Raw genomic sequence first — 16,315 nt, forward strand, 5'->3', positions numbered from 1 at the left:
GTTTGAAGTAAGTGAAATGTATTACCAAGGAAGGTAATCACTGTTCATGATCCTATTCATTTTCCTAGTAATTTGTCAGGCTTTAGAACGAATGACTCTTTTTGGTCACTAAACCTTTTAGTTACTAGGAAAAAAACGAGAATAGAATCAAAAATGCCCCTATGGTATCATTTCCTTTGTATTTCTTTTTTCTTGATTACCCTCTTTGATTACGTTCCTTGGAAACCATTTTCTTACTTCAGATATAAGATTTCAGATAACTGGAATAAAGATCCTGTTACAAGGAAAATTTGAGGCAAACTATAGAACAGAGGCTCCCGAAACCCATCAACCCCACATGAGCATGAATTTTCTGAAACCATAAAGAGTAAACCCTTTGGCCACCCTATTTGTTTATTCCATATTTATAATTAAGGGGTAACCATTTGAACATTTTATCATAGAGTGCTTAGAGTATTTTTCCTCTATATCCTTTGCATTTTTGTCACTGTGAATGCTTATCTCTGTACAGGATTTGAGTGGCCTGCAAAGCAACAGCAATAGTTTTATCAACCTTAGTCTGACAAGCCCTTTAAGAAACAGATGGAGCTTGAACTGCTGCATCAACTTTAGTGCAGCTGGAGTTAAGGCTCTGGTCAAGGCCATCCGGACCACTCATGGAAGTGTTGGTTCCTTGAAAAGTTTGATTTGGAGCATTGAGGGAATCTACCCTGCATTGAAACTTATTAAGAAACAATTGATCACAATTAAAACAATTACACAAAACAAAACAAAAGGATATATAAATTAAATGTAAAGATAATCAGCAAAAAGAAGAGTGGTGGCTCTGAGGACATGACAACTTGCCCATGTTGTCTTACAAAGCAGAATGAGCCTGTTTGACAAATGTAAGCTGGAAAACCCCAAGTGATATGGACAGAAATGGCCAAAGATTGATTGTAACGAAAATTAAAACTTAGAAAAAGAAAATGTCAAAAGTAGAATATAATGGTGTTTAGAAGAGTCACAAATCTTCAAAGAGAAAAACAGGTGGGGTGTTTCTGCTGAGAAATTTTGGTTTAAGTCATCATGTGAAGATAAGTGAAAAGAATAAATAGACTGAAGCTTTGATTCAGAGGTTGTTTTGAAGATCAATTCTTGTAAACAGCACTGATTAAAATAATGTTACGGTTCAGCCCGGACATTTGGCCATGTTGTTGTATAAAGTACTAGAAAGCAATACTTGAGTAAAAGTACAAGTATCATACTAGAAAAAGACTTTGGTAGAAGTGAAAGTTACCTTTTAGAATATTTCTCAAGTAAAAGTCTTAAAGTATCTGATATATACTGTACTTGTATCAAAAGTAATTTTCTGATATTTAATGTACTTAAGTATTTGAAGTAAAAGTAAAAAATAAAATTTCAGTGATTTTCGGTAGGCATAAGAGGCACTTCATCCGGTAGGAAGAATCTTTCATTCCAATGTACAGAAACATTTCTTGCAAATGGGGTGGCCAGGGGGTGGCCAAGGCAACTTTAGGGGTCCACAGACTATGTCACAAATTACCCTAACAAGGAGCATGGATGAATCCCATAATTGCTCATTAGAGGTAGAATATATCTCTTATAATCTATTTTATAATTTATAATATATTATGTTATAATTTTATCTTGTGTATGTCACACATAAATCAACACCTATTTACATTTTTATGTAAAGCCTAAACTGATGAAATCATCTATAACAAGCTAAACTTAAATTCTGAACTGGACATTGGACTGGACTGACTGCCTGGTGGATTCTCAAACCTGTTGGTGGTTCTTGTGAAGTCTGACTACTAGCATCAGTCAGGAAGCTGCTCTGGGGTACTGTGGTGATGCAGGGGCTGGGGGCTGGGATGGGGTCTGTTTGCACCTGATCTGTATGTGTTTGCTTCTTTAAAAAGAAGTCTGATATCTCTGCCTTTCTTTTCATTTTTTTATTGACCCTATGTAAAAATATGACACATGGATATAATACATTTAAGCATCAACTTTAACTACAAATACCACTATAATAATTGCTCTTTAAAATCAACTGTCAGCATAAATGACTACTATAATCACCTTTATGATAGCTAACAGGCTGTCTGCAATTGCAGTAATCTTTTGAGTACCATTACCAGATACATAGTTTAATAACAACATTAAACACTGACAGCTGTAAAACTAGTTACCTCATATTAGCTAAACAGTTAAAGACTTACACACAGACACTGCACTGTATACCTGTATAACTAGCACAAATGTCAGCCTAATGTATATTATGGCTAAACTGGGGAACAAACCGATCTCTCTTGTGTAATTAATCTGTTAATAGCGTCTAACGTCAATTTATGTAGCGACGTAATAGCGTCTAACGTCAATTTATATAGCGACATAATAGCATCTAACGCAATACGTAAACGTAATAGCGCATTTTATTTGGTGAGGGATGCCGCTCCACTTCCTTTTCCCAGAGGAGGATGTCGCCTTACTTCTGTTTCACATAGGATGTCACCATCCCGATATTGCCCTTTTTATTTTTGGTGCCCTGCACCTGTTCCGGTGGGGGAGGTCGCTCCACTTCCGGTTCCCAGAGGAGGACGTCACCTCTCTTCTGTTCCGCGGGGGGGTGTTGCAGGCCCTTGGCAGAGGATCTTTCCCAACCTCCCTTCATCCATTCTGGTCTTCGAGACGTGGTCTGGCCGCAATGTGTCGGGGGTTGTGCTCAGCCCTTCCGCTCGGCTGTGGACGTCGCTCGGCCCTTCAGCTTGGCTTTGGATGTCACTCGGCCCTACAGCTTGGCTGTGGACGCCGCTCGGGCCTACTGCTCGGCTGTAGATTTGCTTGGCCCTCTCTGGCTGTGCCGCCGTGTGCCTTGGTCCCCCCCATCTGCCTCGCCGTGTGCCTTGCTCCGCCCATTTGCCTCGCCATGTGCCTTGTTCCCCCCATCGGCCTCGCCATGTGCCTAACCGTGCCGTGTTGCCGATGGCAGGGCGGAATCATTGTCAGTATACCCTCGTCCTTTGTCCTGTTTAGTTGTCATCATTGTTCCTGTTCAATGTATTAACATTTATTAAAACATTGTTCCTGTTCAATGTATTAATATTTATTAAAACCTATTTATTTGAAGCTATTCTGCGTATCTGGGTCTGTCTTCCTCCTCCTCATCTATCTATACACAATATGTACAGTTGCAATCAGAAATATTCAACACCCCCAAAGATTAAAGGATTTATCAATTAAACTTTTTCAAAGAACAAGATTCTGCTTTGGATGACTTCTTTATGAGTTGATATAATAGTGTTGTTTTTAAAGCTTTTTGACAGTTTTTATGGCCTGAAGTGGAGTTTAAACTGTCACGTCCCGTTCCAACATAGCACCTGCACTCCCTCACTCCAGTCCTGAGTTTTGATTCCACCTCTCTCTCCTCAGCAGAAGCACAACTCAATTGTTCCCTATTTTCTCGGCTTATTACTTCCTGTATTTATAGCCTCGTTCTACTTCTTCTTTCAGCTCTTCATTGGATTTTTGTCTTTCTTGTTAATTTTCTGCTTAGCTTTTGCCTTTTTATGGTTTTCCTATTTTCTTATCTCTTTTTCCCTCTGGATTTTTGCCTCTGTCCCAGGTGCCTGAACTTTGTTATGTTTAGGGCTGGTTTTCCTTTTGTTAACTGTTGTGCATTCTGTTGACATGTTTATGGACTTATTTGCCTTTTGTAGCCTTTTGTGGATTTTGGATTTTTTTTTCTCTTGGAGCCTCTAGTAGATTCTATCACCTGACTTTTTTTTCTCATGGATAACTTCCCTGCCATTTATTTTCTGTGGAGATGTTTACTGAATTATCACCATATGTATTCCCTCTCTGTTGCCCTTTGCCTTGTCTTCTGGACTATGGTGTGACTGTGTTCATTTAATTCCAAACCTTGTCATTCCCCACTGAAAGGTCTAAGGTACCATTCATCATCATCAACAGGAGTGTCCTACAGCTCTATGGTATGCGTGTTCTCCTTGTTGTACTGACTTGGCATTGTTAACCAGTGAGATGGTCCAGGTACTAAATCGCTCCAACACTGGAGGACAGTCTGCTGGGCAGATTATCCAACCATGTCAGGTTTCACTACATGTATTACTATGCCACTGAGTATTTTTACACTGCCAGCTTTGTGTGGCTGGGACAATCGTGCCTTGTGCGATGCCTTTTTTAGTGGTCTGGACGATGCCATCAAGGATGAACTTGTCTCAAGGGAACTGCCTGACTGATCTCATGTATGATCTCATGGACCTTGCTGGTCGCATACACCACTGTCTCCAGCAACGGATGAGGACATATTCCCCCAGAGGACCGCTCTTACATCTCCCATGAGGAGCACCAATGTAGGCTCAGGGAAAGGGCATGCTTCTATTGTGGCAAATGTGGCCACTTTTGCCAGAGCTGTCCTTTAAACGAAAACACCCCCTAGTGTGGTTGTCACTCATTGTCTCTGGAGCTGCCCAAAACCTTATCTGTGCCTCTATGATGGCCGAACTCGATACCTTCTATTACCCTACAATGTTTTCTCCCCGTTCAAGCTCCTAATGGCAGCAGCCTGGAACCGAATTCCCACCCACTGTCCCTGTTCAGCTAAGGGTCTCCAGCAATCATACTGAGACTCTCTCATTCCTTGTGATGGAAAAGTCGCATACCCCTATTGTTTAAGGACGTCCTTGGCTTACCCAACACAACCCATATATTGACTGGAGCAAGAATGCCATCCTTGTCTGTAGCCCATTCTGTCTTTCTTCCTGTCCCTCCTCTGTGGCCATAGACTCTGTTCCTCCCACCTCAAAGGAGAAGTTTCGTGACCTTGCCAAATTCCCTCCTGACTACTTTGGTCTGTGATTTTCTTTTTAGCAAGTCTCAAGCTGTCTTCCTGCCACCACATCTCCCTTATGACTGTGCGATTGATCTCTTCCCTTGTACCACCATTCTGAGAGGCTGTCTGTATTCCTTGTCTGGACCTGAGACAGATGCCATGAGAAAATACATCTTGGAATTGCTCAGTGCCGGCATAATTTGACCTTCCTTCTCCTCGGCAGGAGCAGGGTTCTTCTTTGTTGAAAAGAAGGAAAAGTCTCTCAGGCCCTGTATTGATTGTAGTTGCCTGAATGTCATTTATATTAAGAATCTGTCCCTCATGACCTCTGCCTTTAAACTCTAACAGGGGGCCTGTATTTTTATTAAACTGGACCTCAGGAACGCGTATTACTTGGTCCGTATTAAGGAGGGGGACGAGTGGAAAATGGTCTTTTAACGCCCCATCAGGCAACCATGAATATCTGGTGGTTCCTTTTGGACTAACCAATACCTGCAGGCTTCCAGGCCCTCATTAATGATGTTCTTAGGGTCTTCCACAGCCACAATGTTTTTATTTTCAACTATCTTAATGACACCTAATCACCTGATTTTCTCTCATTCATTCAAAGATCATCTGTCTCATGTCTGGCAGTTTCTTCAAAGACTGCTTGAATATAAGCTTTATGATAAGGGTGAAAAGTGTGAATTTCACCAAAAGTCTGTCTCTTTCCTTGGTTTCTGGACCTTCCCTTCCAAAGTTGGAATGGAACCCTCTAAACCCAAGGCAGTTTTGAATTGTCCCACACCCAACTCACATTAAGCCCTCCAGTGGTTTCTGGGATTTGCTGATTTTTTATTGAAGGTTTATCAGGATCTATAGTTCTGTGGCTGTGGTTCAGTTTTACCATCCCTTATGGCCCTGACTCCAAGAACATTAAACCTGATGCCCTCTCACAACTCTTTGCTTCTTCCTAAGGCACCCTCAACCACAGAAACCAACGTAAACCCTGAGTGCCTGGTGGAGGCCATTGTTCTCAACATTGAAGAGAGGTTCAGTGAAGCCCTGGATCATGAGCCTACATTTACATTTACAGCATTTGGCAGACTCCCTTATCTAGAGCGACGTACATAAGTGCTTAAATCTCTGGATACATTAATGCTGGATTGGATACATTAATGCTGGTTTGGATACATTAATGCTGGCTCACTAGGTTACATACTTAAGATACCATGAGTTTAAAACATTGTTCAAAGGTATTTTTTTTGTTTGTTTTTTTAATGCAAAAGATAGAGAAAGAAGTGCTAGTTGAAGTGTTTTCTGAATAAGTAGATCTTAATGCATCCTGTAGTTCTAGAACCACAAGGAACATCAAAAGTCATCTAGAATATACCAGGAGGAATTTGGAAAAGACTACAGAGTTTGGGAGACAGTTCTTTTGGACTAATGAAACCAAATTTGATCTGTTCAGACATGGACCAATGATCCCAAGCACACCTCCAAGTCAACCAAAGCTTGATTGAAAAAAAACTTCTGGAATATCCTGGAGTGGCCTTCTCAGTCAACGGATTTAAATCCGATTCAAAATCTTTGGTGAGATTTTAAAAAGGCAGTTGCAGCACAGAAGCCATCAAACATCGCTGATATACAGGTTTTGCACATGAAGCATGGGCAAAGATTCTGATTCGAGAGGTGTAAGAAGCTCGTTAGTTCATACTGAAAACGTTTGTTAAAAGTTATAAAAGCTAAAGGATGCTCCACAAAGTACTGAATCTGGAGGTTAAATAATACTGCACATGCAACAACAAAATAACTGAAAATAAAAAATAACTGAAATATGGATCAAAAAATATTTTTTGTTGTTTAATGAGTTTTTTTTGTCATTATCATTTATTGACATCAATGTAATATTTTTTTTTGAGGTGAGGGGGTTGAATATGTCTCATTGCAACTGTATATTTTTGCTCTATTGTTGTACTCTTGTTTTATCCAACTTTTTTTTTTCTTCAGTCATGGATAATGTCAAGTACTATGATATTGTGTAATGTTACTTTCATTCCTTCATTGGCTTCATGACTGGGCTAGCCCCAAGCTTCTGGTTGTGTAATATGGATTGGCATGGTAACATAAGTCATTTTAAGCTTTAAAAACACAAAGCAAAAACATGGTTACAGAGAAGACGTGTTTATTCTAAAAAGAAAATAAACAGGAATATAGAAATTCACATTCTGGTGTTTTCTACATGTTCAAGTGATCAGCAAGATGAGATAGACTAACTGTTACGTCCCTTATTATTATTATTATTATTATTATTATTATTATTATTATTATTATTATTATTATTATTATTATTATTATTTATTACTATTATTATTCATTCATTCATTCATTCATTCATTCATTCATCTTCTACCGCTTATCCGAACTTCTCGGGTCACGGGGAGCCTGTGCCTATCTCAGGCGTCATAGGGCTATTATTATTATTATTATTATTATTATTATTATTATTATTATTATTATTATTATTATTATTATTTTAATGGTATTTTGTTTTTGTTTTCTTCCCTTTGCTCTTTCTTTGTCTTAATCTTTGTTTTATCAGGGTGATGCGGGTACCTGCGTGGCAGGGGCGGTTCTAGGATTTCATCTTTAGGGTGGCTTAGCCCTCAGAGAGAATTTAAAACAAGAAGAGTTTTATATTATTATATTATATGACAACTCTGGTCATAAGAATAGTGAAATTTCACTGCTTTTGGTTTATAGATAAACGCCTCCAGCTCTGACTGCGCGTGCACACTGCGCGTACCTGTACTTCTAAGTTCAAATAAAGCAGACAGCTGAAGACGCACTTTTGAAAGTCTACAACGCACGCGCGTAAAAGCAAAGTAAAAAAAATCGCTCTTGGATCAAACTGAGAGCGATTTTTTTTTTACTTTGCTTTTTGGTACTTTGGTTTTAGTAAGTGTAGTACTGTATTTTTAGGGCGTCTTGGACGCTGAAGATTTTCTTTTTCTTCAATGTAGGGTTTTTTTTGTGAATATTGATGGTTGAGTTAGATTAGAATTTTCGTTTCCTGTTTAGTAAGATTAGTTATGTTTTTTTTTTCTTCTTTGATTTGGTCTTGTTCTTTTCTCTTGTCCCCGTTCTTTTGTGAATTATTTTTGGTTTGGTTAACGAATGTATATAATTTGTAAATGTATGTAAATAATTACATTTTTGGATTAGTTGGATATGGGTTCACTAAAATAAACAAAAACGTTGACTTGGTGGTTACTAATTATTTTCCAGTACACGTTCAGTGTTTTAATGTTGCACCCTGTTTCCCTAGACAATTTAAAAAAGGGCTTGTAACATTTAATAAAGTCATGAATCAATCAATATATAAGAATTAAGTATTAAATACCAATGGTCAATGGTGTCATTTGTTACCATGACATACTGGTGTATGTGTAAACCTTAACATTTGCTACACCACAATGTGTGAAGAGGACACAGTGTGTAAAAGAGCTACAGTCTGTACGAGACAGATGAGATGTCGTCTGCCAACAGAACAACAGCACAACCAACCAGAGACACTATGCAATGGATTTCAAGTGTAACTAGAAGTCTAGTATATTTATAGCACATAGGTGCAACTATATACTGTTGGTGCATCTGATTATTGGATTTTATTCTAAATAAAATTAATTTTCATCTACTGTAATGTGTTAAACAGACAGAGTGTCCTTCAACTGAGGTAAGCATGCTTTCTTGTTTTGACATCTTATAATATAGTTGCTTTAAAGATCTCTTCTGTAGCAGCTGGGATCTCTTCATATGAAGCCATTTCCAGTGGTGTGCTAGACTTAATATTAGCTTCTGAAGATTTAGAAACCTGTACAAAAACAAACAAACATATTTTCCTGCGTTTTATACTCGTATTTGTTAGAATTTTTTTTTATAATACTCAGTGTAAATTCTAAAAAAAATACCATTCTTTCATGACTGGGTTCAGTTGATTTCCTAACAGTTTCAATCTCAGTGCCAAGGTAGGCCACAAAGTGGATTAATGTGTAGATTCTGAAAAACAACCAAATAAGAAAACATACCATGGATCATACAACTGCACTAAAATAATCTATTTACAGCCAGAGTGATGTCACAGTCATATTATCTCATTTTGTGATTCATAATTTAGTATGTTTTTTTTTATTTGTCAACTTTCTTAACCTCTTGTTTTTCAGGGCAGGAGGTACTTTTTCTGCCTGACTGTGATAGAGTTGCATTATGAACATAATCATTATATGAACTAGAACCTGTCAAAAAATATGCTGCAGGCTGTTAACATTGCATAGGATCCACCATTCAATAAAGCAACGCAAATGCAAAATGCCCATAGTACACCCACCCAAGCAAGTGACTGTGCATTTCCACAATTTACAAATTACATTAAAGAGCTTGTATGCATGTATTCGAGCTGTGACCTGAAAAAGAATGTTTGCTATTTTGTAAACTATATCAGAAATCTAGAGGCAAATTTGCTCTTACAAGGAGATAATGGCAATAAGACAAGCAAAATGTATTTTAAGAAGCACCATGAAGGAGCTTTACTCTAAAAACTGCTTCACCAACTGAGTAGAAGTGATACTGCAAGCATACTATTTTTCATTGTCAATTATATTATGTATTCAAACAAGACAAGTATTTAATTTCAGTGCTAATTTTTGTTGGGTTTTTTACAGGAAGAAAAACATCGTTCAGAATGACTTGGATCGCCTGACATTGCTAGCATTAAAAGAAAACATCCCTAATTCAATAATAATAAAAAAATACAATAGTAATAAAAATAATAATAATAAAAATATTAATAATAATAACATGCATATCTGAAATAATTTTGGGAGTGTAATCCATACATTTTATGTTTTACTCATGCACAATATATGTCAAATATCATTTTATACAAACTGTTAAAATAGATTTTGTTACCTGTGATAAAGCATGGCTAAAAATTGCATAATTAAGAGCAAGGCAAAGCTCAGAAGAAACATCAGTGATATTGGATCAACAGAAAATGTTTCGCCTTTTGCAACAGACCCATTTGGATATATCTTTGGAATAGCCAAGGCCACAGGTTCTCCAATAGCTTGGAGGAACAAGGTGGCTATCAACCAAAGAGCATTGCAGATGAAGAAGACAAATGCCACCTAAATAAAAAAAAAATAGATCTTACAAAATCATTTGCAATTCTTCATTTTGCTTTGAATATTTTTTGATGTCTGCATACACTATACAGTCTGACCTTGTTTCTAAGCTCTTTGAGGTCTTCAGCGACTTTTTCCTGTTGCTCTTTGTTCTCTTTAAGAGGTTCTAAATACTGTTTTTGCAGATCTTTCCAAAACTCTGTTTCATCCTGGACCACCAAAAGAAAAATATGTAAAATATAGTCCAAGATACAATATTACATTTTTGCAGATTTACTGAAAGGATTAATTCTACCTCTGAGAGTATGTCCTGGTGAAGTGGAAAGTCATGAAATTTTTCTTGAAGATCTTCAACCCAGCCTTTATGTTTAAATACAATTGGGGAAAAACATGATCATTCTTGATAATGTGCAATATAAATTATTATATTTAAATATTTTTTCATCAGAACTACTGCAAATATTGACACTTACTTCTAGGCGTTTGTAATGTGAAGTATTTATTTGAGCTGTGAGTAGATTTAAATAAAAAAATAGTGCTGATAAATAAATAATACACATAGGTATTGGTAAACAGGTGGTGGTAAACAGGTAGATTGCCAGAAAGTAAGATCCTGATATTGTACATAAATATGTGCAATAGATAGTGATTATAACCATATATAACTGAAAATGTGTTCTATATACTGTCATAATTAATTTATTTAACTTAGTCATTTCAAAGGACACATTCTGATGGGAGTAAAAAATAGATACTATAATTTAAAAAAAAAAAGTTTTTTTTACCTTTCATTTTCTTCAGAATCAGTGTGGATCTTAAGATCTTGCTCATCTGACACTACAGAGCTCAGCAGTGGCTCAATTTCAATTGTATCTTCACTGGTATTCCAGCAGGGGCATTTACAGCATGCTGCCTGTTTGACCTTCCTCTTTATGGCGCTCACTTTGCCCCCAGTCTCTCGTGTCCCCCATGAGACATTGTTCATATTCACGATGGAGTAAATAGAAAGCAGGAGATAGCCACTGGGTATACAGAGGAAATAGAGAACCCCATAGATGACCAGAGAAAGCTCCTGAGGGTGAAGGGCTGCTGTGATGACGTACAGTAGAGTCATGCTAATCAGAAACAGGCCACTGGGGGTCATAAATGTCTCATTTTTCACTATGTCTCCTAAGTACAGAAAAGGTTGGGGTCAAATTAATTTCCGGCTTGTTTCCCTTTTTCACAAATATATATTCATTAAAATATAAAATCAGATTATATGATTTTTATTTGACATTCCTTAAATTTTTCCTCTATAACTATTTCAAATTTCAAGGACAACAATAATACCTATGATTGAGAGAATAGTTCCAGTCATGAGGAACGCATACAAAACACTCATGACTGCTGCTATCTGGATTTGGGTGTCAGCTTTCAGCTTGAAGCACAGTGCCAGGTAGATTGTTGGAGGCACCGTGGCTGCAATGAGAGCAAGCTTTTGATCCATATTTGCTATGAAATTAAAGCTTCCTGTAAGAGACATTACAAAGGTCAAGGACTATTAAACACAAAAGAGAAACTACTATTTTGGCTACCTTTAAGTTTTTCAAACAAATCTATTCACCTGCTATCATCAGGCAGATGGTGGCAGGGCCCAGAATGGATGCACCCATGCTGATGACCTGATAAACGATGTAAGGTTTAGAGATAGAGCTGTTCCTCTGAGCGGTCAAGCCCCCAGAGCCAAGCAGATCGATGGTGTTGGCCATGGTGGAGGGCCCCCAGCGCCGCCGTTGGTTGTAGAACTCTTTGAAATCCTGTGGTGCGTTAGTGTAGGCGTCTGACGCAGCATTATACTCCACCCGCCAACCCTGCTGTACTAAGAGAGTGCAGAGCCAGCGGTCCTCTCCTGGAATCACACAATTTTTTTACTGCCCATGAACTCATAAGGCATTAGGTTAATTTGATATTCATATAATTACTGTTTTCAATGTAATACTGAAAGATATTTAAAAATTTCAGTGGTGCTGTCATTAATATTACAGAAGTCATAAACATTCTTTATGCATTCCTAATGACTGGAATTAACCATGTCAGTTTCTAATAAAAAAGAAGCATTATTTGCAAGTATAATGCATGGAATTAGCTCAATCAGCATTTAGCATTAAAAATGAATTCCTGCTGAATGTGGGAAAAGATATGCATGCGCTAATACCTTGGTCATACTGTACATGGTGAATGGCTTCTGTTGGTTTGGTGGTGTATCTCTTCATGACGTTATCGTCCATGAGGGCAGCACCTCTGAAGAGACTAAAGCAACCAGGGCTACAGAGCACACAGCCAAACACATGCTCTGCTGTCTTCTGCAGCCAGTGGCCCACTGCATACTCAAATTTCTGATACCACACCATGGGCCCTTCATACATAATTTGAATAGGGATAAATGTAAGTGCCGTAAGTAGCTCTCATGTACTGTAGTCATACATGATATCAGCACTTTAATGATAACATCTTCACATATTTTAACGTGGACTTGAAAATTGACACAACATTCTGGTATGTAGGTAAGACATTAGTTTTGAAATGAGCACGAGTTTGAAATAAAAACAAGCTGCTCATCATACCCGTGCCAGTGGGGTGAATCCGGCCACATGCAGCTCCAACCTCTGGGTAGAGTTTAAGCCTGTCAATCAGTAACATCACAGAAGAGGGCTGGAAATCTGTGTCTCCATCCAGAGCCAAGATGTATGTGTTCTCTTTCTCTTTCTGGTTCAGAAAAAGACTGATTAATAAATCTATATACAAGACATTTTCTTTAAGACCTGTTTATGGGCAACAATTTGTTATTTAATGTTCTGGGTGTTGACGTGGTAAATTCCAAGTCTTTGGGTATTTCTGATTCAGGTAAACAATGTATTATAAGTTGTCCTTGAAGGACTATCGATCCTACGCCAGCTCCTTACCTTTAAATGTTCCCTCAGTTCATCTACATGTCCACCCTTCTCAAACATCTTCAGGTACTTGCCATTAAGTCTCCAGCCAAGTAGGTAGTATAAGTACATGATCTATTTGGAGTAGATTGTGTTCACCAAACTTTTGATGTTACAGTAAACGATTGGAGTTTATTGACACCTCTTTACCTGCGTTGGATCTTACCTGGGACCATCTCTTTTTGTGTCGAATCAGCTGTTTGTCCTTGAGGTGAACCATCATTATGTTGCCTTTAGGAAGTGTGTACTCCAGACGACCTCCATATGGTGTGCTGATGATCTTCTGCTGAGGGAGGCAGGGCTTCTTCTTGAATATACATGGGTCATCCTCACTAAAAATTCTAAAACATAACCAAGCATGTACTGCTTTACTTTTACTCCTCATCCCTGTAATTTGCTAAATTGGTTAGAATAGGTCATGTGATAAAGCTTACGTGTAAACCTCTTTGACTACTTCCACTAGGGTCTCAGCATATTCGTTTACATGTCGCATGTTGCCATTCTGCACATCCTTAAAAGCATCGTCAAAGTAAATATGGAACTCGAAGAAAGCATCTTTGTAGTTATTTATTTTTGGACGGAATTTGTCGAGCCTGTTCACAAAATCTTGTTTTTAGTGAAAATGATTTTATATCAAACACATTACCATTTATATGTGACTAAAATTACCTGAACATTGAGATGAGAGTTTTAATCATTTCATCATACGTCTCATGCCACATTGTTGCACACAAATAGATTGTTACCGTGCATTTTGACCTAAAGAAAAACAGAGCAGTGTTTATTCTTTTTCAGCATTTCACATTATTATCAGTATATTGTACATAATGTTTTGTCAATATATACCTTTCATCCTTCTTTTTCTCCCTGGCCACAAAACGTGTGTTAAGCAACATGGACTGTTCTAGAAATGCTCCCTCATACATCTGCTTCACAAACAGATCATGAGTTCTCTCGATGCGCTGGATCTTCAGAGACCAGATGTAACCAGTGCTTAGCATGAATCCCAGCCACCAGCTAAGGGCACACAGGGCAAGAGCCACCAATCCTCCAACATTCTTTTCTGACACAATACGTCGTGTGCAAAGTGTGTTCCTGATGTCGGTAATCAATGAAGCGAGTGGAACAGTACTGTCGGTCTGGTTAAAGGTCTCACTTGTAGAATGATTACTATTTGAATTAGGGCACTGAAAGTTAGGGGCAAACAGACCAATAAACAGTAGCATGACAGCCACAGAGGACAAGTACATGGGCACAACAAAACAACGACGCAGGGCATGTATCTTGCAAGCCACCACTACAAACCAGCGACACATTGCAGAAGAAACAATCTGGACTGCCATCAATCCAAAGACTGTCCTATTCACACTTGTATCGATAGAGCTTAGGGAGCTCCAACTGGACAGAGGAACATTATATACAACAACAGCTGCAGTGACCAGGACTTTCACCACACTGGACAGAATGCAAACCACATTCTGGGAACTGGCTATGTCTTTGGAAATGTCTTCCAAAAATGGGAACAGACTGCTGTAGTTCTCCCACCAGTTCAATGAAACAAAAACTGTTCCTACAATGGCCAGACACACAGCTGTTTTAACTTCAATAGAAGAGTTTTCCATTACTAAGTAGTTTATGATGAAGAGGACATAGCCCAGAATAATGAAAATGATGGAAGCAATTGGTCTGAGCCACTTTCCACATTCCACTTTGCAGGACATTGGTTGGAATGAATCACTTTCTCTTTTACATCTGGCACGAATTTGATCGACCACCTGGAAGACTGCTGACAGGATGCTCACACTGTTCAAGATCATCACATTAGTGACAATGTCAAAATATGGCATGGCCATCACTGTCAATACCACTTCACCAAATGACACCAAAAACTCAACAAAGATCACCTAGAGGACAGATAAACACATCCATTATAGATACCTGCTTTGTCTGGTCACTGAATAGCTGTACCCTTATTAGTTATAGTAGTTTAGCTTATTTAGTCCTAATAAATACACTTACCCATATGACTGTTTTCTTGGATGGTTTAATTGCACTTTTGAAAATAAATTTCCATAGACTCTTGAGCAGAAGCAAAATATTTGGTCCAACCAGCATACAGCCGATACTCAGCAGAGCACTCGCTTTTTGCTTTTCAGGCACACTATCAGTGACATTGCTTGGAAGTGTTACCAAAATCAGAAACGATGACTGCATGAGAAGCACAATAATATAATATTAACATAAATTTCTTGAGGAAAATTGAATTCATATGCAGCACTGTGTACTGTAGCTTTACACACCTACTTTTTTTGTTATACTGTAGTTCTTTATTTTATGCATTATTAAGTCAGAACAAAAATTAATAGCAGAAAAAAAATCTTTGTAAAGTCACACAAAATATTGAATTTGTTTAGTTTATTACTGTTCACTGCTCTAGACACTTTCCATTTTTTAAGGGCATTGTTGCTTCACTTTACATGTGCCTTCCATTACACACAGTGCCGTGCATGTAGGTTTTGCATGGTACTGTACAGTGTACTGTAGGTTTTTTAGTGGTAAACCACACAGCTTACCTTACTGAGTACTGTTAGAGCAAACACCAGTGTACCAACTATGCTCCAGCAGAGCCATTTCATAAAACTTAGTCGTTTTGGGGTTTTTAGTTCATCTTGAATATATGGAACTTCTCTACACGTGTCCCATGACTTTCTGTTTGTAACAACAAAAACAACAACAACAAAAACAATAACAATAGTCTCAACTTAAATATATTTCTATTATAAAATGTTATATCATGTTATTTGTTATTAAAATACATTTAAAAATGTATATGTCTGTAAAGTACATAAAATAATTATAATCTATATTAAAAATCTGTAAACAATGTATTTATTTTCAAGTTTTAACTCATATTAACTCAAATATATATAACAATATTATATAATACCTCAGCTGGTTTTCTTTCATTTTTTCTTCTATAGTGTTCCACACACAGTGCTGTAAAAATTGTTTCTCTTAAAATTAAGTGTCAGAACCTTTAAATGCTGAAGGAGGGCTTCTTCACTATAAATCCCTCCTATCTGTACTCCAATCAGTTTGTTATTAGCTTATTGTCATGCAAAAAAATAAAAAAAACAAGGAAGAAGAAAAAGGAAATTTGAAAGATCGTTAAAATGTGTAAAAACCCCTTCAAGGCTAATGTTTCATGTTCTTGGGTTAATGGAGTTAACCTCAGGTTAATGCAGCTATCAGTGGTTGCTGCCATACACCAGGAAACACAGATTACTAAGATGTCCCACCATATCATAACTGGTTTAAATGGCTGT

At 37.7% G+C, this 16,315-nt stretch overlaps 1 protein-coding gene across 1 annotated transcript; it reads right to left on the bottom strand.

Annotated features, from left to right (window-relative positions):
- Positions 1-7,998: 7,998 nt before the first annotated feature.
- Positions 7,999-16,299, bottom strand: LOC113652752 (chitin synthase chs-2-like). The gene is made up of 19 exons (XM_027162017.2): positions 15,937-16,299; positions 15,563-15,698; positions 15,009-15,197; positions 13,836-14,893; positions 13,659-13,748; positions 13,424-13,582; positions 13,156-13,330; positions 12,963-13,064; positions 12,624-12,765; positions 12,215-12,415; positions 11,624-11,908; positions 11,350-11,529; positions 10,803-11,187; positions 10,491-10,525; positions 10,313-10,377; positions 10,116-10,226; positions 9,803-10,020; positions 8,806-8,893; positions 7,999-8,708 (listed from the first exon to the last, which is right to left on the bottom strand). The coding sequence occupies exons 1-19, from the start codon at positions 15,954-15,956 to the stop codon at positions 8,598-8,600; spliced, it is 3,750 nt and encodes a 1,249-aa protein (XP_027017818.2). The 5' UTR covers positions 15,957-16,299; the 3' UTR covers positions 7,999-8,597.
- Positions 16,300-16,315: the final 16 nt, after the last annotated feature.

Source organism: Tachysurus fulvidraco, chromosome 13 (assembly GCF_022655615.1).
Source record: "Tachysurus fulvidraco isolate hzauxx_2018 chromosome 13, HZAU_PFXX_2.0, whole genome shotgun sequence".
Classification (NCBI taxonomy): Eukaryota; Metazoa; Chordata; class Actinopteri; order Siluriformes; family Bagridae; genus Tachysurus; species Tachysurus fulvidraco.